At 45.4% G+C, this 22757-nt stretch overlaps 1 protein-coding gene across 2 annotated transcripts in view; it reads left to right on the top strand.

Moving 5' to 3' along the window:
- ZFYVE26 (zinc finger FYVE-type containing 26) overlaps positions 1-22757 on the top strand; it is a 67294-nt gene that overhangs the window by 24245 nt on the left and 20292 nt on the right. The window contains exons 17-30 of one of the 2 annotated variants that reach the window (XM_052646359.1): positions 1639-1758; positions 1854-2018; positions 3214-3432; positions 4010-4112; positions 4951-5696; positions 7623-7819; positions 11561-11665; positions 13337-13459; positions 13848-14024; positions 15336-15582; positions 16430-16528; positions 18947-19110; positions 20142-20278; positions 22184-22215. In XM_052646359.1, coding sequence (XP_052502319.1) covers positions 1639-1758; positions 1854-2018; positions 3214-3432; positions 4010-4112; positions 4951-5696; positions 7623-7819; positions 11561-11665; positions 13337-13459; positions 13848-14024; positions 15336-15582; positions 16430-16528; positions 18947-19110; positions 20142-20278; positions 22184-22215 — 2634 coding nt within the window. Of the gene's footprint in view, positions 1-1638; positions 1759-1853; positions 2019-3213; positions 3433-4009; positions 4113-4950; positions 5697-7622; positions 7820-11560; positions 11681-13336; positions 13460-13847; positions 14025-15335; positions 15583-16429; positions 16529-18946; positions 19111-20141; positions 20279-22183; positions 22216-22757 lie in introns of both variants that reach the window. The other variant, XM_052646358.1, reaches the window with a different exon arrangement.

The raw sequence follows: 22757 nt of genomic DNA, 5'->3' as shown, positions 1-22757 counted from the left end.
ACTCAAGGAAGAGATAAACATTCAAAACTGGTTCAAATGGCATTGGTGATACAGTGGTGAATATAGTTGCCTTCCAAAAATGGTACAAATGGAATTTGTGCCCCTAAACTGCATACCTCCTCCACAGTGAATCCCACTTAACTTTAAACCTGGGTCTCAAACTTGTACACCAGGTATAAGGGGAAATTTTAGTGGATCACAGTTAAGGGGAGGATTGTACCTTGAGGTTAATAATATCCCAGAATGTGTCTATGGAATCCTTAGAGGAGTGAAGGTAGAGGAATGTGAAGAAAGAATTAGCCAAAGTGTCACTCCCCACCCATCCTTGATACACACACCCAACACTGGAAGGACTGACGAGGCAGAGAAAAAGGAACGTATTCTGAGTAATACGGAGGGAGGAATGGTGAACAGGTGTGATATGAGTATCTATCCCTGGGTTCAGTGATTCGCTGGGAGAGCTCACAGGACTCAGCATACAGTCCTACTCATGGCTACAAATTATATCATCGAAAGGACACAAAGCAAAATTAGCAAAGGGAAAAGGCTCATGGGATAAAGTTTGGAGGAAACCAGACATAGACGTCCAGGAATTCTCTCCCACTGGAGTCACACGGGACATACTGAACTCCTCCAGCAGTAAATTGTGACAATAAACAAATGTGAAATGTTGTCTACTGGAAGCTCATCGGTGACCCAGTGCCCAGGGTTTTTATTGGGGGCTGGTGACAAAGGCACCTTCTGCCCAACATGTACCAAACTTCCAAACTCTCTGAAGGAAGGCAGGTGTTCAGTGTAAACCACACTGTACAAACAGTTTGGGCACAGTCACTTCCATCATTTAGGGAAAATTTTGTCAGTGTAGAAAAGCATCTACCAGTCAAGTTCGGAGATGCCAGCCAAGGACCAGCCTTGCCAGCAGGCCTTTCTGAGGATAGCAGTCTCAGGCCTTCTGTGTTAACTCTTTCATGCACGCCCTTCCAAATCACTTCTGAGCTGTTGGCTTGAAATCCTTTAATGCTGACATAGTCCTTCTAAGAAAGTGTACTATGGCATACACAATGCTGTTTTTACTGAACAGTTTACTTCCCCCTCGTCTAGCACTTATATACTAAAATGAATGAAGATTATATAATATTCAGGCCAACTAGTTTCATGCCAATCAAGAATTAATTTAGTACCTACTGCATTTCCAGATTATCTGAAGTTTATGGAGCATAAGAGAGGTATAAGGAATAATCTCTACATAAAGTTCTTTATAGTCTAGTCAGGGTATCAGGATACCATTTAAAACAATTAGACGAGACTGGATCCCAGCTCAAATTCTCAACTAAGAAAAGTACCAAGGCAGATCCACAGGAAGTGCCTGGTTGACTTGGGACAGCAATTCCCCAGGAATACCAGAGCTTCTGGGTCTGCTGCTGTGGACAGCTGAGGCATCTTGCCACAGATAGCCCAGGGCTATCTGGAACCACAAGCATGGAATACACCAGGTTTACTGGTCTACTCAACCAGCACAGCATCTACCTCCCCCTTAGTATTGAAGGAGATAAAACTTTACACATAAATACAGGACTTTCAATCTCTGAAAGTACTTTATGTTTTTTCTGCATTCCCTCTTGATTCATCCATTACCAGGTCGCCAGCTAGACCACGTATTCGTCAATGCTGATGGCATTCGAGGTTTTCCAGGCGTTCTTCAGCAGATCAGTAAGATTCTCAATTACCCACTTGTGTCAGCCGGGCAAATCAAATCAGGTGAGCTGCTTAACCACCTTTTTTTCAATCTCCTGAACTCGGAACATTGGGTCAGCATCAGACCTGACTTTTTCTTTCTCTTTTGCTCTCCATAGAAAGTGGAGAGGATAAAGGAGGAGGTCCCCCACGGTGCAGCATTGCTGAGCTGCTTCAGATGTGTTGGCCCAGCCTCACCGAGGACTGTGTAGTCAGCCACACCACCCTCTCCCAGCAGCTGGAGCAGATCCTGCAGTCGCTAAGAGAAGCACTAGAGCTGCCAGGTACCAGTCCTTCTGTAAGGGAGCAATTGAGGTTGAACTAGGGGAAGGACATAGCGGAGCATGAAGGAGCACATTGGAATGGAGGCTTAGGACTCAGAAGTGGGCCCTTGTGTGTGCGTGCTGAGTCGCTTCAGCCATGTCTGACCCTTTGCCACCCTGTAGACTGTAGCCCTCCAGGCTCCTCTGTCCATGACATTCTCCAGGCAAGAGTGGGTTGCCATGCCCTCCTCTGGGGATCTTCCTGAGCCAGAGATTGAACCCAAGTCTCCTGCATTAGCAGGTGGGTTCTTTACGACTAGCGCCACCTGGGAAGCCCAGAAGTGGGCCCTACCAGCCCTCTAGTTAACCAGGACTGGTCTGGTAACTAATCCCACCTGTTTCCCCGCCTCCTAAGTGAAGGGATGCTTAGCGCACCATCCATTAGCTGGTACATGTTTCTCATTCCTAATGAGGGATATACCTAGAAGTCACTCCGTAAACATTGACCAAACCATCCCCAAAAGAGTGCTGTGCATTTTTCAGAGGAGTTCCACCCCAGAGACCCTGGGGTGAACATGGAACTCGTCACGCTGATTTCTCCAGACTCAGAACTCTTCCTGGCTGAGAATCACTTGCACAGGGAACCAACTTGTGATTGTATGGTGAAAGTCACTCCGTCGTGTCCTCCTCTTTGACACCAGGAACTATACAGTCCATAGAATTCTCCAGGACAGAATACTGGAGTGGGTAGCCTTTCCCTTCTCCAGGGGATCTTCCCAACCCAGCAATCAAACCCAGGTCTCCCACATTGCAGGCAGATTCTTTACCAGCTGAGCCACCAGGGAAGCCCAAGAATACTGGAGTGGGTAGCCTATCCCTTCTCCAGCAGATCTTCCCAACCCGGAAATCAAACCTGTGTCTCCTGCATTACAGGCAGATTCTTTACCAACTGAGCTATCAGGGAAGCCCTCGGGATTGTGTAGCTGCCTTATAAGTGTAATACCCAAGCTGTAGGATGCCCCATGCAGTATATATTTGTATTTATATTTCATAAACTTAGGATTTTATAGCTGCCTTGTAAGTATAATACCAAAGTATAGGATGCCCCATGCAGAACTGAGCAGAGGCTCAGTTCCCGTATTGTGTTGAAAATTGACCCAAAGCCAGATGCACAGACTCAAGACTGCATGCCTTCTCCTTCCGTAACTCTTCGCAGAGCCCAGGAGTACCCCCCTGTCCTCCCTGGTGGAGCAGGTGGCCCAGAAAGCTCCGGAAGCCGAGGCCCACCCTGTGTATATCCAGGCTCAGCTCCTCCAGAAGAACCTGGGCAAACAGACGGCAGCAGGCGGCAAGCACACTGACTACGTGGGCACCTTCTTCAGGTACTGCAGCACCCTGGCTGCTGTTCTCCTTCGGAGCCTGAGCTCTGAGCCTGGTAAGTAGCAGGAAAAAGGAAATACAGTCAGGACCGGCCCACGAGTGTCTAGGGCAAGGAAGAAGAAGGCACACAATGAAGAGGTTCCAGGTGCAGCAGTAGCCAAGGACGCTAGATTTATGGGGTCCTCTCTTATTCACCTCTATCTCCCCGATGCCTCGTACAGTAGTACAGCACACGAGAGTATTCAGCACATTTTGACAGCATTAATGACTCAAAAATACTCTCTCAGATCTTCGACCTACTGGGGATATGAGAACTGAGAAGAGGAATTGAGTCTCTGTTTAAAATGCCAGACGCTTGGTCGAGTCCACGGAGCAAGTATTACCTGCACTTCAGTCACATGGAAGGGAGCAGAAATTGCTGTTTGTGGCTAGACCTGTTCACTGAAGTGTGTCTGTGGTTGGAAGTCTCTAGAACAGTGGTAAGGCGTAGATAAACCTGTGGTCAGCATCATGTCAAGAATACCTTTTACCTAGAAAAATACCAATGAAAGGACTTTCCATGTAGTTTTGACAGTATTTTTTTGTTGGTGTTGCAGTCAGAGATGCAAAGATCACTTTCTTTACTTCTGCAGATAACGTGGAGGTCAAGGTAGGAAACCCCTTTGTTCTCCTGCAGCAAAGCTCTTCCCAACTGGTGTCACACCTCCTGCTTGAGCGACAAGTACCCCCAGACAGGTAGGAGCCACCCCATGAGTGTCAGGCATGGGGCCTTCCTAATTGTTTCATCAAGGAAACCAAGGGCTCAGTGGAGCTATGTTTGAGTTCAGTACAGGAAGCAGGGATTTCTTCAACTTTTCCATTAATTTCCAGTTACTCTTATGCAGGCTTCATTAAAATTCAATGTGCCTTGTTTCCTCCTATCCACATCTAAATAAAGGGGTTAAAATCAGATTAAAAATAAATAAATAAATAAAATTAAGAGGTGACTCTACTTAAGAGTAGGCAAAAATCCAAAACGTTGATAACACAATTAGTTGGTTAGGCTGTAGGAAAACAAACATTCTCACAGATTACCAGCAGGATAAAAATTGGTACAGCCCCTGTGGGAAAGCAGTTTGTCCATGTCCACTAAAATGATGATCTGCATTTTTGACATTTTTGGCAATCCACATTGGGAAATTTATCCCGAAGCTTTATTATACATATGAAAAATGCTGTATGTACTAAGTCATTTTATCACAACTTTGTATGGCATAGCCATTGTCCACTGATGGGAAACTAGTTAAATTCAGGTTCTTCCACATAATGGAATGCTGTGTAGCTATAAAAAAAAAAAAAAGAATGAGGGGCCTCTCTCTAGACGGAGGTGGACAGATCTACCAGATGTGTTAATGTGTTATTAAGTGAAAAAGCAAGGGGCAGGGCATTGGGTCTAATAGGCTGCCTTTTGAGTTAAAAAGAGGAGGGGAATAGAGGGAAACAGAGAGTCTACGTAAACATAAAGAAATCTGGAGATTGAGTGCTGGTGCCCAGGTACTCAGGCCTTGCATGCCCTCTGCTTCTTTCTCTCCAGGCTGGCAGCCCTCCTGGCCCGAGAGGGTCTGAGCCTGAGCGTGCCACAAGTCATTGTCAACTGCTGCTGCGAGCCCCTCACCCTCTGCTCCTCCAGACAGAGCAAGCAGACGTCAGCCCTTCTGACCCGCCTGGGCACCGTGGCACAGCTGCACATCTCCCGCTGCCTGGATGACCTCCCACTTTCCATGCCGAGCTACCCAAAGTCAACTGAGAACCCCACACTGGAGAGAAAGCCCCCTTCCTCCCCGAGGGATTCATCACTCCCAGCCCTCACCTCCTCTGCCTTGGCCTTTCTTAAGTCCCGCTCGAAGCTGCTGGCTACCGTGGCCTGTCTGGGGGCTTCCCGGGGGTCAAAGGTCACCAAGCCCAGCTTGTCATGGAAGGAGCTTCGCGGCCGCAGAGAAGTGCCTCTGACAGCCGAGCAGGTAGCCCGGGAGTGTGAGCGCCTCCTGGAACAGTTCCCTCTGCTGGAGGCCTCCCTCCTGGCTGCCTGGGAACCCCTCCGAGGGCCCTCTGAGCAGGGGCAGAGTCTGGCCGCGAGTCTCTGCGGCCAGGCCAGTCTCTCCACCGTCCTCCTGGGCCTCCATTCTCCCATTGCCCTGGACGTGCTCACCGAGGCCTTCGAGGAAGCCCTGGTGGCTAGAGATTGGCGCCGGGCTCTTCAGCTCACTGATGTGTACGGACGAGATGTGGATGACTTGAGCAGCATACAGGATGCAGTCTTGAGCTGTGCGGCGGCTTGTGGTGAGCAGAAAGCTGTGTCTCCCTTCTTCAGCTAGTGGTATTAACGTTGAGGGTTCACCGAGTGGATCATCGCCTCTGATCCTCACAGGAACTCTAGAGAAAGGTGCCACTGTGGTCTGATGATACTGAGAGGCGAGCCAGGCCCAGAGCATGGGAAACTGCCCAGGATAGTCAGTGGTAGAGCAGAGCTTAGAACCCAAGCCCATCAAACTTTGGGACAGGCACTCATAACCAGTATTCTCAGCCCTGCATATCAGAATCATTGGCAAATGTTATAGACTACAAATACCTGAGCCCCATTTCCAGAAGCCCATGATAAGGTTCAGGCAAGTGTTTGCTTTAGAAGAGCGGTCAGGAAAGTTTTTCTGTAAAGGGCTTTGTAGGCTCTACAGGCTTGGTGGCAACCACTAGGATCTGTCATTACGGCATGAAATCGGCCATAGACCATAAACAAGCGAGCGTGGCTGTCTTCTAATGCTGCTGCTGCTAAGTCACTTCAGTCGTGTCTGACTCTGTGGCCCCATAGACGGCAGCCCACCAGGCTTCCTTATCCCTGGAATTCTCCAGCAAGAACCCTGGAGTGGGTTGCCATTTCCTTCTCCAGTACATGAAAGTGAAAAGTGAAAGTGAAGTCGCTCAGTCATATCCAACTCTTAGCGACCCCATGGACTGCAGCCTACCAGGCTCCTCCATCCATGGGATTTTCCAGGCAAGAGTACCGGAGTGGTGTGCCATTGCCTTGTCTGTATCTTCTAATAATCTTTATAAAAACAGACCCTAAGGGGCTTCCCTGGTGGTAAAGAACTCACCTGCCAGGGACAGGGGTTCAGGATGGGGAACACGTGTACACCCGTGGCGGATTCATGTTGATGTATGGCAAAACCAATACAATACTGTAAAGCAGTTAGCCTCCAATTAAAATGAATAAATTTATATTAAAAAAAAAAACTCACCTGCCAATGCAGGAGGCACTGGTTCGATCCATAATCCAGGAATATCCCACCTGCTGGCGGAACCCAACAGAGCCCACGGGGCCACAACTATTGAGGTGGTCAACTGTGCTCTAGAGCCCACCACAATGAGAAGTCTGCACACTGCAGCTAGAGAAAGCCTGGGCAGTGACAAAGACCCAGTGCACTCAAGAGTAAATAAATAAATGATTTTTTTTAATTATTTAAAACACACATACACAGGGGCCTGTTGGTCAACTCCTACTATAAAATCTCCCCAGGAGACTGACTCACCTCTTACCCAGAGGTGAGAGTGGTGACCTTCAGCCTTCCACTAGGGAGAGCAAGAGCCAGGCAGGCTGTGGGTGGGGGCCTTGGCTTCCCTAATGAAAGGAGAAAATCCTTCCTTGAGAAGGTGGAGAAATCCATGACCAGCTTCAAGGTCTTAATGGCTTAGAGTCTGTGTTTCAGCTCTGTGATGTGGGAGTGTGAGAGAGAGCTTCTAAGTAAAAACAACAGTAAAAAAAAAAACCTAGTTTGCCTGCAATAACTTTCAAGTCGTAATGTAGGAAGCAGCGTGGAAATTACAGGGAAAACCAGAAGTTCTGCAGACAAGTTGAGTCTGAAACGGTGCTGTGTATGCAGCTTGCCAAACCATGGAGCTTCTCATCTGTTTTTCTGTATTCTCTCTTTTCATTCTTTCTCCCTTTTTTCCTTCCTTTCTCCTCTTCTTTCCTCCTCCTCTCGCTTCAGAAACTCCCAAGACTTTGATTTCGTTTGCATAACAAGAAACAAGATATAGCATCTGTCCTCATCATAGAATTGTTCCAAGTATAAAAACTAATTCGGGTCAGATGGATCTTCAGGATCCTCCCAACTCCTATTTTGTGAAACTGAACACAGCCCTTCTCTTAAGAAGTAACCTGGACTCTTGAGCTCCCATTCCAGGCTTGCTGAACATCTTTTTGTCTTGTAGACAAAGAAGGTTGGCAGTACCTGTTTGCTGTGAAGGATGCATGTCTGAGAAGTCAGCTAACACTGCACTTTGTGGACCGGTGGCCCCTGGAGTGGTGCCTGGAGATCCTGGCCTACTGCCTTTCAGACACAGCTGTCCAAGATGGGCTGGAGTGTGAGCTACGGAGAAAGCTCGCGGAGCTGCAGGTGTATCAGAAGGTATAGGACCTGGCATCAAGAGAAAGGAAATAGGCTTCTTACCCTGTTACTAGCTCCAGCCTGTTATCATGTGATGGTGGATTTTAAGAAACAAAATCTAGGCCTGGCTATTCCTCTGTATCTAGCTTCTGTTCTTAGGTGAATATCGATAGGGTCTCTTATCTGGTTTCCATTTTATTGACTCCTATGATTTTAAATATATATGTGTCAGATGAGGATTAAAAATCATAACAAGATTAACACTGGAATGAGGCTCTACAGTCTGAAAAGCATCTTTTTTATGTGTAGGCATACCTTTTTTTTTTTGCTGCACTTTGCTTTTTTGCACTTTGCAGATACTACATTTTTTTTTACAAATTGAAGGTCTGTGGCAACCCTGCGTTGAGTGTCTGTTGGCACCATTTGTCCAATAGCATTTACTCTCCTCATGTCTCTGTATCACATTTTGAGAATTCTCACAGTATTTCAAACTTTTTCATTATTATTATATTTGTTATGATGATCTGTGATCAGTGAACTCTGATGTTGCTATCGCAAAAAGATTACACCTGGATGAAGGCTCAAATGCTAAAAAAATATAGCATTTTTTAGCAATAAAATATTTAATTAAGGCATGTGCATTTTTCAGACAATGCACAATTTATAGACTACAGCATAATGTAAACATAACTTTATTTGCACCGGGAAGCCAAACAATTCGTGTGTCTCACTTTATTATAATATTCACTTTGTTGTGGTCTGGAACTGACCCCGCAGTATCTCCAAGGGATCCCCGTATATTTGAGCTTTGTGTACATTTTATGTATGTGGTGTCTTTTTGTTGGTGGTCAAGAGTTTTTATAGAATTTAACCTCTGTCTTCTTTAAAGATTAATTTAAACTTCAGTTAAATTTCAGTGTTGCTGTTGTTCTGTCACCTAGTCGTGTCTGACGCTGTGTGACCCCCATGGGCTTCCCTGTCCTTTAGGGGAGTTTGCTCAAATTCATGTCCATTGAGTCAGTGATGCTATCTAACCATCTCACCCTCTGCCACCCCCTTCTCTTTTTTGCCTTCAATCTTTCACAGCATCAGGGTCTTTTCCAGTGAGTGGGATCTTCACATTAGGTGGCCAAAGTATTGGAGCTTCAGCATCAGTCCTTCCAAATGAAAATTCAGGGTTAATTTCCTTTAGGATTGACTGATTTGATCCCCTTGCAGTTCAAGGGACTTTGAGGAGTCTTCTCCAGTACCACAATTCAAAAACCAATTTGTTGGCACTCAGCCTTCCTTATGATCCAATTCTCACTTCTGTACCTGACTACTGGAAAAACCATAGCTTTGATTCTACGGACCTTTGCCGGCAAAGTGATGTCTCTGCTTTTTAATATGCTGTCTAGGTTGGTCATGGCTTTTCTTCCACGGAGCAAGCATCTTTTAATTTCATGGCTACAGTCACTGTCCACAGTGATTTTGGAGACTAGGAAGATAAACTCTGTCACTGCTTCCACCTTTTTCCTTTCTATTTGCCATGAAGTGATGGGACCGGATGCTACAATCTTCGTTTTTTGAATGTTGAGTTTTAAGTCAGCTTTTTTACTCTGCTCTTTCATCTTCATCAACAGGCATTTTAGTTCCTTTTCACTTTCTGTCATTTAGAGTGGTATCATCTGCATATCTGAGGTTGTTGAAATTTCTCCCAGCAATCTTGATTCCAGCTTGTGATCCATCCAGCTCAGCATTTTACATGATGTGCTCTGCTTAACTTGTCAAAATCCTTTTACAATTTTGAACCAGTCCATTGTTTCATGTCCAGTTCTAACTGTTGCTTCTTAACCCACATACAGGTTTCTTAGGAGACAGGTAAAGTGGTCTGGTATTCCCATCTTTTTAAGAATTTTGCCTTCTTTCACTTCTTTTTCTTGGGGATGGTTTTGGCCACCATCTCCTGTACAATGTTACAAACCTCTGTACACAGTTCTTCAGGCACTCTGTCTAACAGATCTAATCCCTTGAATCTATTTGTCACCTCTACTGTATAATCATAAGGGATTTTATTTAGGTCATATCTGAATGACCTAGTGGTTTTCCTGACTTTCTTCAATTTAAGCCTGAATTTTGCAGTAAGGAGCTCATGATCTGAGCCACAGTCAGCTCCCAGTCTTGTTTTTGCTGACTGTAGAGTTTCTCCATCTTCAGCTGCCAAGAACATAATCTGATTTTGGTACTGACCATTTGGTGATGTCCATATGTAGAGTCATCTCTTGGGTTGTTGGGAAATGGTGTTTACTAAGAGTAGTGTGTTCTCTTGGCAAAGCTCTGTTCGCCTTTGTCCAGGTTCATTTTGTACTCCAAGGCCACACTTGCCTGTTCCTCCAGGTATCTCTTGCCTTCCTATTTTTGCATTCCAATCCACTATGATGAAAAGGACACCTTTTTTTGGTGTTAGCTGTAGAAGGTCTTATAGGTCTTCATAGAGCCAGTCAACTTCAGCTTCTTCAGTATTAGTGGTTGGGGCTTAGACTTAGATTACTATGATATTGAGTGGTTTGCCTTGGAAACAAACGGAGATCATTCTGTCGTTTTTGAAACAGCGCCCAAGTACTGCATTTCAGATTCTTTTGTTGACTATGAGGGCTACTCCATTTCTTGTAAGAAATTGTTGCCCACAGTAGTAGATATAATGGTCATCTGAATTAAATTGACCCATTCCCATCTGTTTTAGTTGGCTGGTTCCTAAGATGTCAGTGTTCACTCATGCCATCTCCTGCTTGATCGTGTCCAATTTACCTTGCTTTAGGACCTAACATTTCAGGTTCCTGTGCAGTATTGCTGTATACAGCACTGGACTTTACTTTCATCACCAGACCCATCCACAGTTGAGCGTCGTTTCCACTCTGGCCCAGCCACTTCATTCTTTCTGAATCTATTAGTAATTGCCCTCTACTCCTCCCTTGTAGCATATTGTATACCTTCTGATCTGGGAGACTCATCTTCTAGTGTCGTATCTTTTCGCCTTTTCATACTGTTCATGGGGTTCTCAAGGCAAAAATTTCCTCGGGGTTTGCCATTTCCTCCTTCAGTGGATCATGTTTCATGAGACCTCTTCACTGTAACAATAGCCATTTTGAAAGGGATAACTGAAAGTGAAAATTCACTTTCAGTTCAACCTTTCAAGGGAAAGGTTCTTGTGATGTATGTGTTATATTCAAGATCAAGAAGCTTAGGGAGATAGATTTACATGATACAGCTACATAACAAGTATACATATATACATATATGCTAATCTTTCCAAGTGTACTGGTAGCCAGAGTCCAGAGCCCAACCAGAGAGAGTGAAAATGGCAAGTGAAAAATTTTTTCTTTCCACTCTTCCTCAGCAGTTTTCATGCTGAGCTAAAATGCTGCCTGAAGGGTGATCCCACAGAGCATTCAAGCCAGAAGAATAACCTGGATAGAGTTTTGAGATGAAGGAGCAAGGGACAAGTGACCCCAGGAGACTGAACAAGCTGCAAAGGACAGAAGCCTCCGAGAACTGTCCGACAGTTGTGGCCTCCCCACTCCAAATCTTGGCTCCCTGGTTATACTTGCCAGATCGGTTCACTCATCTCTCCAAACACTCTGTCCCATTGGTTCTCATTCCCTCTCTATCCTGGCAAGTTTGGTACAGAGACCTGGGGATGGCCCATCCCTGGAAACTCCAATGACTTGTTCCTGGACAGAGAAACTACAGTGTGGTTTGATAGCTTTTCTTGTCTTTCGTTAGATTCTAGGTTTGCGGTCTACCCCTGTGTGGTGTGACTGGCAGGCCCTGAGGAACTGTTGTGCTGAGGACCCATCGACTGTCATGAACCTGATTCTGGAAGCCAAGGTACCATTTTCCCGGGTACTATTCTCCTTCCTCCTCTTTCTAGATTTGCCCCTCCTTAGCCAGTTAGGTAGACTCCTTTCCATATGTCAAGGTTCACATTTTTTTCTATAATTACATAACACTCTTTTTTCTCTCTTTTATGCGTGTGAAACTTACCAACATTCAGAGAAGTGTAAAGAATGAGACAGTTAATGCTTTTGAACCATCACCCTTGTTTTCATACATGAAATTTCCTACACTGTCCACAGTAGGTACAGAATACATACCCAGTGTGGAACCGGTGCCTCATGAGGCATGAGCATCCTCACCTTTACTAAGATGTAACCACATTGTTCTGGCCCAGTTATTCTGCCACTCACAGTCCCTATTGCTCCATCTTCTTGGCAATTTTGGCATTGTCCAGCTTTTTACTTTCTGCCAATAAGATGGTATCTCATCATTGTTTTAATTTACGTTGTCATGATTACTAATGACCTTAACTACCTTTCCATGTGTTTGTTGGACACTGAATGCAGAGTAAATTTTTTTTTTACCCTTTAAGAAGCTGCTGTATATCATAGGTCAAAATGTAGATGTATTTATTCAGGTGCTGACTCATCCAGGAAACCTTTATTGACCACTGTCCTAGATAGTGGTGAAACAAAAGTCATTAAGTTTAGCCTTTGCCTTTGCCTTTGTGCAACTCATTATTTTGAGAAGGGGGTGGACAGGGCAAGGGTGGGAGGCAACGTGAGACATATCCCTAGGTGACTGTGATATACCAAGTGACAAAAGCAAGCCCAGACTGTGGTGGTGTACAGGCAGGGCATCTAATGTAGCCTGAGAGACAAGGGAACATCCTGAAGAAGGTGGCCCCAGGCAGAGATGTGGGGAGAGCCTTCCACATGCCACCATAGAATACTCAGATGTAGCTCTGAGAATCCCACTGTCAAACTTTAATCCAGAGTTCACAAATTGGGGGTGGGGATGCAGGGAGTAACAGGGGCTGATATCAATGGAATCCAACACCAACGTGTTTATTTGGCCTGTGCAGTAGTGGTCTGCAGAATTTTTAGCTTTTCATATTGATTTCATTGCCAGCATTGGAAAATAGGGAGATTTTTCAATTAAAAAAAAAATGTTTTTGTAATTTTTTTTTCTGGCCATGCCACAAAGCATGTGAGAGATATCTTAGTTCCCTGAAGAGCAATTGAACCCATGTCCGCTGCAGTGAAAGTATGGAGTCTTAACCACTGGACCACCAAGGAAGCCCTAAAAATTTTTTTGAAAATTTTTAAGCTCTGGCAGCACTGGGCCTGCCCAGTCATATGGCAACAGTCAGAGTAGGTCCTGTCTGCTTGGACAGTCCTCTCAGTCTTCCCCACTTCCTTAGTATCTTCCCGGCACTGACACCAAGTGTTAGTGGCTGTATGTCATCTGTGTCTTTTTTATAGTCGAGCTAAGAGGAAAAGGACATCTTTAGTTGCCTACTTGCGCCGTTTTCAGAACTTACCTTGCCAATTCTGGTCCTTTATGATCCCACTTTAATCCCACAGTGCAGTTCCCATCAACACTTCCCAAGCTGTCCTGGGGCTTTGGCAGATTCAGGACTGCTGAGAAAAACCAGGCAAGAGTTGAATGAGTGACAAGGCCAGAATTTTAAAGGGGTTGAAGGCATGTGTTTCCTTCCAGGAGTATGAGCTGTGTGAGGAGTGGGGCTGCCTTTACCCTATTCCAAGAGAACATTTAATCAACCTACATCAGAAGCATCTCCTCCACCTTCTAGAAAGAGGAGATCATGAAAAGGCTCTGCAGGTAAGCCTCCAATCTTCCCAGTTTTCTTTGGGGAGGGATGCGAAGGTTGGTCGAATCGGATGGCTCTGTTCCTATTGGATCCCATTCAGAGCACTCACAGTCTCAGATCTGCTCCTCCATGAGCTGGTTATAGTCACCCTGCCTGTAAGTGCCAACTCTGCATTAGGTGCCAGGTGGGCAGCTGGGTCCAAGATCCTGCTGATCCCTGGTCCTGTCAAAGTCATCATTTGTGAAGCTAAGGGGTGGTGGGAAAAAAAAAAAATGAGTGCAGCGAAAGGGTTAATCCAAAGTGAATAAACCGAAAGGTTCTGTTCTCAAACAAAACAAGGCTGGACTAAGAGTTCTTCTACAGGCCTCACCTTTCTCCTCTACCTTCCTCCTGCAACAGCTTCTACAAAGAATTCCCGACCCCACCATGTGCCTTGAGGTCACAGAGCAGTCCCTCGACCAGCATCCTAGCTTGGCCACTTCTCACTTCTTGGCCAACTACCTCACCACCCACTTCTATGGAGAACTGACCGCTGACCGACACCGTGAAATCCAGGCACTGTACATGGGATCCAAGGTCAGGAGGAGAAGGGGCTGTCAGGAAAGCATGATGGTCCAGCTCCCACTTCAGGACTTGCTCTTCCAGGCACCTGCCTTCCTTGACCTGTGCTATACAAAATCTTGACGCTAATAGCCCACCATATCCCTTAGAACTTAATGTTGCCTACTGCTCTGCCTCCAAAGTGAATTTTACAGTCCTCCTAAGTTCTCTTTATGCTTTGCCTGACATCTACTATATCAAGGCTTCTAAATTCTGACTATGAATTAAAATCACCTGGACTTTCTAAATATAGCAGTAGTTGACCCACATGCTAGAGTAATTACAACAGAACTTTTTGGGACAGGGCCTGCCTGTTTTCCAGAACAATTCTGATGTGAGGATTTAAAACTACCTACTGCTTTAAATCCTTAAAACTACTCTGTGTAAAGGAAAGGGGTCAGTTGTTTTTGCAGTGGGATAACAAGTCCTTACCCTTGATGTATAACCTAGTAGAAGAAATTATAAGCTAATTTCAGTGGAGTAGTGTTTAAGAAAAGATAAGGCCTTCTAACTCTCTGATAATGATTGTGATTGCCTGTCATGCTGTCCCCTGAGTATAGAACACACTGCATGAATAGAACCAGAGGTGGTAGAGCCATGAACATGACCACCAGCCTACTTGCTAAGAGTTCAACCACGTAAAATGACCCTAAAGAGGATACACCTGTGTTTCTTTTTCGGATGTACTGTGCCTGAGTGGAATCTTTGAAGACTGGCAGTGATCAGAGCCAGTGAACATACTTCAAGCCCAGTGATCACAACCCCTAGGAAGAATTTAGAGTCATCATTCACCTGTAGGACCCTGGAGGTGCCAGGTTTAGTCCACCTCATATTGCTCAGTCTAGCAAAGCTTCAGAAGGACAGAATGGTGACCTTAAGGATCAGGCAGAGGTCAGTCATGCCTGGTTGGTCTAGGCTGGGGGTTAGGAGACCAGCACCTGTGAGCCAAATCCAGTCCTCTGCCTGCATTTATAAATCATGTTTTATTGAAACACAAGCATGTACACTCATTTACCAGTTGAGTAGTTGCCACAAAGACCCTTATGGCCTATAAAGTCTGAAATATTTACTATCTGAACCTTTCCAGAGAAAGTTCCCCTCATCTTGATTGCCACCTGGAGGATTTAACTAGGAGTCCAGCCTTACTTCCTTTCTAAAAGACTCTCAGCCAGCTGGCCAAGAGCTCATTGGTCCCAGATACCCTTCCCACTTCCCCGTGAGAATCTTGACTTTCTTCTCAAATTCATATGCTGTTTCCTTCACACTGGGGCTCTACCCCACTCCCAGGTCCTGCTGACCCTGCCCGAGCAGCACCGGGCCAGCTACTCCCACCTGTCCTCTAACCCCCTGCTCATGCTGGAGCAGCTGCTCATGAACATGAAAGTGGATTGGGCCACCGTGGCCGTGCAGACTCTGCGCCAGCTGCTGGCCGGCCAGGAGACTGGCTTCACTATGGATGAAGTGAACTCCCTGCTTTCCAGATACGCAGGAAAAGCCCTGGATTTCCCATACCCTCTGCGGGAGAAACGCTCAGGTAATGGCTCAGTGGGAGTTCCACGTGGAAAAGGAAATACTGTGCTCCATCCTTAGTTTTCATTTCTCCTCTTTCATGATTTTGAGTTGATCGGCAATGGCACCCCACTCCAGTACTCTTGCCTGGAAAATCCCACGGATGGAGGAGCCTGGTAGGCTGCAGTCCATGGGGTCGCACAGAGCTGGACACGACTGAAGCGACTTAGCAGTAGCAGCAGCAGAGAATGAGAGGATACGCTTCAGGAGAGCGAGCTCTTTTGTATAGGAGAGATCTCAGTCTTGGAGAAAGTGGCAGGCTAACCTGAATGAAATGATAGTAGATAACCTCCATGTGCATAATAACATAAAGGTTCAGAAAACAAACATGCTGAGAGTGGTGTCTAGCCTTGGTGCAGTGGGCTCTTAAGTGCCATCATTTTGACTTGAGGACTATTCCCAGGGTCACATCAGATGTCACTAGTATGTGAGCTGACTCAGTCTCTAATAGAATGAAGAAAATGAAATAAAATGAGGGCTAATGTTCCCAGCCATCTTTATTTTTTTTTCTTACTCCCTACCCTCCAGGACTTCACTTAAATATCTTCTGCTTCCCTCCGCACATCTTTAGATTTATTTTGTAAAATCCTAGTGTCTACATTGTTTATCTCACATGCCTAACATAGTTTGTTTATTGAGGCATTTGAGAAGCATGCTTATGGCTGTCCTAGATGTCCTTCTGTCATTCTTTGCATACCTGGTAGAATCATGGGATGACAGTGAAACCAACAGGGCTTTGAACTAAATTCCTAGAAAAACAAGTAAGGTTTGTTTATGGTAGAATGATCTGTCAACATTTTCCTTCCCTGCAGACTCTGTGACTCACCTCCAGGAGATTGTCAGTCAGGCTTCAGACCTAGAGACCTTGTCTAGGTCACCATCAGCCGAGTTCTCTTCTGCTACTGCTCCTGGTAAGAATGAGTTCTGAGAGTTACCCATTTTTCAGTTCAGTCTTGGCTTACTCTGACTTTCTGATTCTTTTGCTGCTTTTTTCATTTCCGGTCACAACATTCTTATTAGTTTTGTTGATTTGTTCCAGCTTTGTATATCCCAGAAAACTCAACATATGAATGATTCTTATTACTTGCGATAGTATATCTATGAAGATTCCACAAACAATGAATTAGCAAATACTGAACCATTGCTCCTAGGGAAAATATGCTTGTATGTGTGTGTATGCTTGTACGTATTCATACGTGTGTATATATATATATGTGTGTGTGTGTGTGTGTGTGTGTGTGTGTGTTTGTATATATATATATACACACATTTCACATACGTTATAATCCCAAACTGGAAACAGTTCATCCCAGTAGATTCTATTTTCTTTATTGTACAAAGGAGAAAAAGAGGCTCAGAGTGTTAGAGTGACTTGCCTGAAGCCACCCCATCCACGAGTGCATATTGAGCATCTGGGATTCAGACCCTGTCCAGCCATCCCCGGAAGTGAGCTGCTCGCACTCCCCGCCGCACTGTCCTCTACTGGCTCTCTTCTCTGGTCCGCTCTGTAAGAGAGCTGAAATAAGGAAGCAAAACATGACCTTATTCAACCGTAGATGAGAACCTGCATAATAACAAGCCTGCAACTCAAATTATTCACCACTCTATATGTGTCTACAAAAGCAATGCAAATACTGATTTTGAAGTTAAGAGTAGATTTTAACAAGTAGGCAACTTCACAAATATGGAATCTACTAATGAGGAGGATCGCCTTGTTTAGTTGCCGTGTTCATTCTGACCCTGTCCTGCAGGTAGTTATTTATGCCTGTCACCCACACAGGGTGCAAGGTCTTTGAAGTCTCCTATCATTTCTCGGTCACCCCTTTTCACCACTCCTCCACTCCAACCTCCTGACTTTTGCCCAATGACCTGCACTCAAAAGAGGCTCAGCAAGTGTTTGTTTTGCCAGCAGTCAGGAGAACAGGCTCCTGGGGAGAGGTCAACAATCCCTCTTCTTTTGGGCACTGCTAAGCGTCACTGTGTTTCCAGTTCTCTCTTTCTGTTACCTGCCAACATCGTTCTGCTAGGTACCATACCATCCTTCTCCTTAGATGCCATAAAGCAAAGTGGCATTTTGTGGCCCAACTTTGAGAAGGAGCCATGCTTCAGGATAATCAGCAGACCTGACGGAAGGGCTCAGGTATATAGGGATATGAGCAGCTGCGCAAATCTGCATAAGGCAGCCTGAGCAGCTTTGGTGTTCTTAATTTTTTCTTTATTTTTTATTATAAAAAATTTCCAGTACACAAAAGTAGAGAGAATAGTATAATAAAGTGTCACGTACCTATTAGTTGCAATATTTATCATCTGAGTTTGACCATTCTTGTTTCATCTGTACCCCTGTCCCTCTACTGGATTATTCTGAAACAGATCCTAGACATCATACCATTTTGCTCATAAATAAAACAGTGTCTATCTCGGGAGTTCCCTGGTGGTCTAATGGTTAGGGTTCAGGGCTTTCATAGCTATGGTTTGGGTTCAGTCCCTGGTCAGCGAGCTGAGATCCCACAAGCTGCATGGCATGGCCCCCCAAACCCCCCCCCCAAAACAGTGTATATCTCTGAAAGGTAAAGACATATATAAAACAAAACCATAGCATCATTCTCGTACCTAAAACCAAATTAATGATTCCTTATTATTATAAACTATCCAGTAATCTCATGAGGAATTTTTTTAGAATTGGTATTTCTAGAATCAAGATGTAAATAATGTCCACACATGACATTTGACTAAACTCTCTCTTAATGAGAATCTCTCTTAATCAATAGGTTTCCGTACCCTCTTTTTTCCTCTACCTCTTTTTTATTTGTGCAAGAGACTGGTTCACTTGTCCCGTAGAGCTTCCCACACTCTGGATTTTGTTGACTGTCACCCTGTGGTAATTGGAGTCTCCATCCCCTATGTTTCCAGTACCCTGTAGATAGATCTAGAAGCTCAGTGTTTTTTGGCTAGTCTATTTGATAGGCGGTCTTGTGCCTTCCATCAGGAAATGCACAATGCTTTTTTTCTTTAAATCACCAAGTTCAGAAACATGACATATTTATTTATCTGGCTGTGCCAGGTCTTAGTTGTGGCATGTGGCATCCAGTTCCCTGACCAAGAACTGAACCCAGGCCCCCTGCATTGGGAGCGAAGAATCTTAGCCACTGGCCCACCAGGGAAGTCCCACACAATGCTCTTTTGGCAATCAGCCATCGATGATCATTAATTGGAGCTGTGATATCAGGAGGCTTTGTAAAATGGTACAATTCTAATTCTCTCATTCCTTTGTCATTTATCAGCTTGACTGTTAATCACCATTTACTCTGACTTCTGGCTCTGACTCCCAGGTGTCTCCACTGTACATTCCCCAAGTGTGAGGGAGAGGAACTTCCCCCAGAGTCAGCTGCCACTGGAGTTTGTGCCCCCGGCTACACCGCCTGCCAGGCACCAGTGGGTGCCAGATGAGAGTGAGAACATCTGCATGATCTGCTGCAGGGAGCGCTTCACCATGGTAAGTCTTATCTGTCTCCAGCTTCACCTGCAGGAGAAATGAAAGTTCTCCCTCACGAGCCTGAGTTTATAGTCACCTCCTGTCCCCAAGAGGAGAGGGTATGTTCAGAAGGTCTAAGGCACTGGGTTTATCTTTGACCTGACCAGGATGTGTTTTCTGAGTTCAGATAGAAGGTAGACCGCCCCCCACTCTTGAGTAGCCTGAAATTCTAAATCTTTGCCTTTCTTGTGAAATAAATGAAAAGAGGCAGAGGTATTGCAGGAGTGATCAAACATCAGGACATCTGGTTTCCAGCTCTCGTGTCTTTTGCAATAAGACAGATGACCTGGTAATGGTTTTCTGTGCTAGAGCCAGAGGACTTCAGTTCTCATCCCAGCCCTACCTCCTACTTGCAATGTGACTATTAATCTTTTCATCTCAGATGCTCACTTGTAAACTGGGGGTGACGTATTACTTGGTTCATAAACACTAACTACAGTAACACATGTTACCACACTGAGCACAGTACCTGACTGGCATAATAGCTCAGCACGAGGGAAAATGATGATGGTGTAATTTCTCTGTGTTTGTTTCCTACTCTTCTATAAAAAAGGTATAAAATGTCTATCAGCCTCTTATGATGAAATAAGGCAGTATTTGTAAAATACTTGAAAAAGGGACACTTCTTCATCATCAGCAATGCCCTGTAGAACTGTGTTCCTCATTGGCTGGGAAAGTCACTTCTTCCCCACTGCTTTTTATTCTGTCTTCAGACGTTTCTTCCACAGACAGGTAGGGCTTGTCAGAAGCTCTTGCAAAACTGTCCATGACTTGGGCATGTTTGCCCATCAATGAAAGAGATCTTTAAATGTCAGTTTTGTGAAGGCAAGGATTAGTGTGTTCTTTCTCAACAGAGGTCCAAGCACCTGATAGTCTTAGCAAGTCACAGGTGGCTCATTCCAAGGATGAATGGATTGACAGGTTGCTCACAGGTCCAGCCATCTCACCTTCTCTTCCCTACTCCTCTTTCTCTTTCCAATGACACTACTTAGTTCAACAGGCGTCATCACTGTCGCCGCTGTGGCCGGCTGGTGTGCAGTTCCTGCTCCACCAAGAAAATGGTAGTGGAAGGCTGCCGAGAGAACCCCACCCGTGTGTGTGACCAGTGCTATAGCTACTTCAACCAAGAGTGAGTGTCCTGTGGTGGGGCCACTGCTGCTGTTGACCAGCGCACCCTCCCCTGGGGTCCTGACATACCTACAAGTCTCATGAGGGAGAGCATCTCAAATCTGAGCAGTTACAGAAAGTTTTCTTTCACATTCACACTGAAATGCCATTAAGTTTGTGGTGTAATGGTTGACCTCGGTCAGAGAGACATCGGAGAGGGGAAGTAGGGGAGCATAGAAGCAGAGAGCAAGCTCGTGCGTGATGTTCTGAGATCAGGGCATGGGTTCTTTGGCCTGTCCTCTAACTGAGGCCATTGGTCTTTGCCTGCCAACACCCTCACCTCTTTAACAGCCACTCTTGCTTCAGTCGGTCTCAGCTGGACTCAAAACGACACACTCACCTACTGAATGTTGGTGCCTCACTTACATCAGCTCTCATCAACCTCATCATTCTGGCTTGTTATCCACGACTCAAAGAGCCCCCACACTTTCCTACACACAGTTCACCTGGGGACAAATCTCAGAAACTGCTCATGCCAGGTCAAGTGTTTTTTGCCGGCTCAGTGTCAGTTTTTCCCACTACTTCTAGCAGCAAAAGAGGGTAAAACTAAGTGCATGTGGGCATATGAGCCAAAGCAGCTATCCAAAAGCCAAATTACTTTGACTTCTTTGTGTTTTATGAACAGACTTAAATCGATCTCAGACACGTTTGTGTTTCTTTTAACATGAAATTTTTTAATCATTGTTTATCATGGTGATTACTGACCTGATAGAAGGGAAGATGTGCCTTGCTTATACCACAGTTTCTGTGACCCTGGCATACCACTGCCTCCCTCCTGGTGGGGGACAGGGAAATTACCCATTTATCTTTTTGCTGAGATTGGAAATGAGCAGTCAGTAAGGATTCTTTCATTCAGCAATCACTCAGCAGTAATCACTTCTCCCTTGAGGAGCCCCTATTTTAGTGGGAAGACAGTCAAAACACAGACCACAGAGCCCTTTGGTAAGTGCAGTATGGAGACACACCCAGCTTAGCTCAGTGATCAGGAGGGTTTCCTAGGGGTGTGGCACTTGGCCTAAGCCTCCTTAGAGGATGAAAAGTTGGTGATAAAAGAAGTCAAAACAAAGTGTGCCCCAAAATGGGAGTAACACCTGCAAAGTCAGGGACAGGAGAAAATGCAGGTGCTTTGAAAAGTGTAAATAGGTAGGTCATGAGCTAAGGTTCTAGACTCAGGGGCTGGCATCTGAGCTGGGAGGACCTAGGGAACGACACAATGGCTTGGAGCTTGCTCTTTGGCAGCATGGGCTGGGATTGGTTGACCAGAAGGCTCCTCATGCAGGTGATAGCCTTGGGCTCTGGCCTGTGACCTTGGGTTTTAGTGGTTAGTGGCACCAGTTGAAGTTGGTCAAAGCCTGTGACAGTGTGGATAGGACTTTTATGGGTTGAGCAGAGGTCATGGGTGGTAGGAGATGGTCTCCAGAGACAGCCAGACCATGAGGAGCTTTGTCTGCTAACCTGCAAATGTGAAATATTTGTACCGCGAGGAGCTATTAAAGAATTTTAAGCAGATGCATAACATAATGCATTTTTTGAAAGCTTGCTATAGCTACAAAGTAGAGAATAGATTGGCAGAATCAAGGAGACCAGTTGAGAAGCTACTGCAGCGGCAGTAGCATTGAGTGATGAGGGCTGTCTCTGAGACAGGGATGAGGAGAGAGAGGAGGATATTCAACGAGGTATTCAAGAGATGGAATGGACAAGAAATGATGAGTGGTTGGCTGTGACAGGTGAGAGAGAGAGAGAAGAGTTCTGGATGATTCCCTGATAATCTCGGTGCAGTAATAGTAAATGTCAGTGCTGTATACCAAGCTTAAGGAGGAGGAGGAATTCAGTTTTCACATTTCGCCTTTTCTTTCTCTGTTTCCAGTGTACCAGAGGAGAATCCAGGACAACCAGAAGGTAAGGCTGACTCACATGCCGTGTCTTCTTTTCTTTGACCATGCTGCCAGGTTTGCAAGAGCTTAGTTTCCCAACCAGGAGTTGAACCTGAGCCCTTGGAGGCGAAAGCACAGAGTCCTAACCACTGGACCGCCAGGGAGCTCCCTCCTTGTGACCTTTCCTTTCTATGCTCAAGTTAGGCATTCCTTCAGCGTATCTGCTGCAACTGACACCCTCAGTGGCAACTCAGTGCAGTAGGCTGACCAAAGAAAATTCTTGGCATTTCTATCAGGCTGTTTCCCTTAAGGTTTGTCATCATATTAACTTATCACACTGGCCCATTAGCTTCCAGCATCGAGAGTGCCAGTAGCCAAACAATTGGGTCCTTAACTTTCAGGAGCTTATTTTTCTTGTTTCCCCCTGGGTACCGCTTGACCACCATCCTGCCTCCCAACGCTCCCTCCCTCCCCTTAGCAATCACTATTGGTAGTTTGGGCAGGTTGGTTTAGAGCAGCCAGTGGCTCAGCCCTCCATTGGGAAGCATGTACCTTTCAGGGCTTCTC

The sequence above is a fragment of the Budorcas taxicolor genome, chromosome 10, assembly GCF_023091745.1.
Source record: "Budorcas taxicolor isolate Tak-1 chromosome 10, Takin1.1, whole genome shotgun sequence".
NCBI lineage: Eukaryota > Metazoa > Chordata > Mammalia > Artiodactyla > Bovidae > Budorcas > Budorcas taxicolor.
Note: the sequence above shows the minus strand (reverse complement) of the source record. Positions and strands in the feature narration are given on the sequence as shown.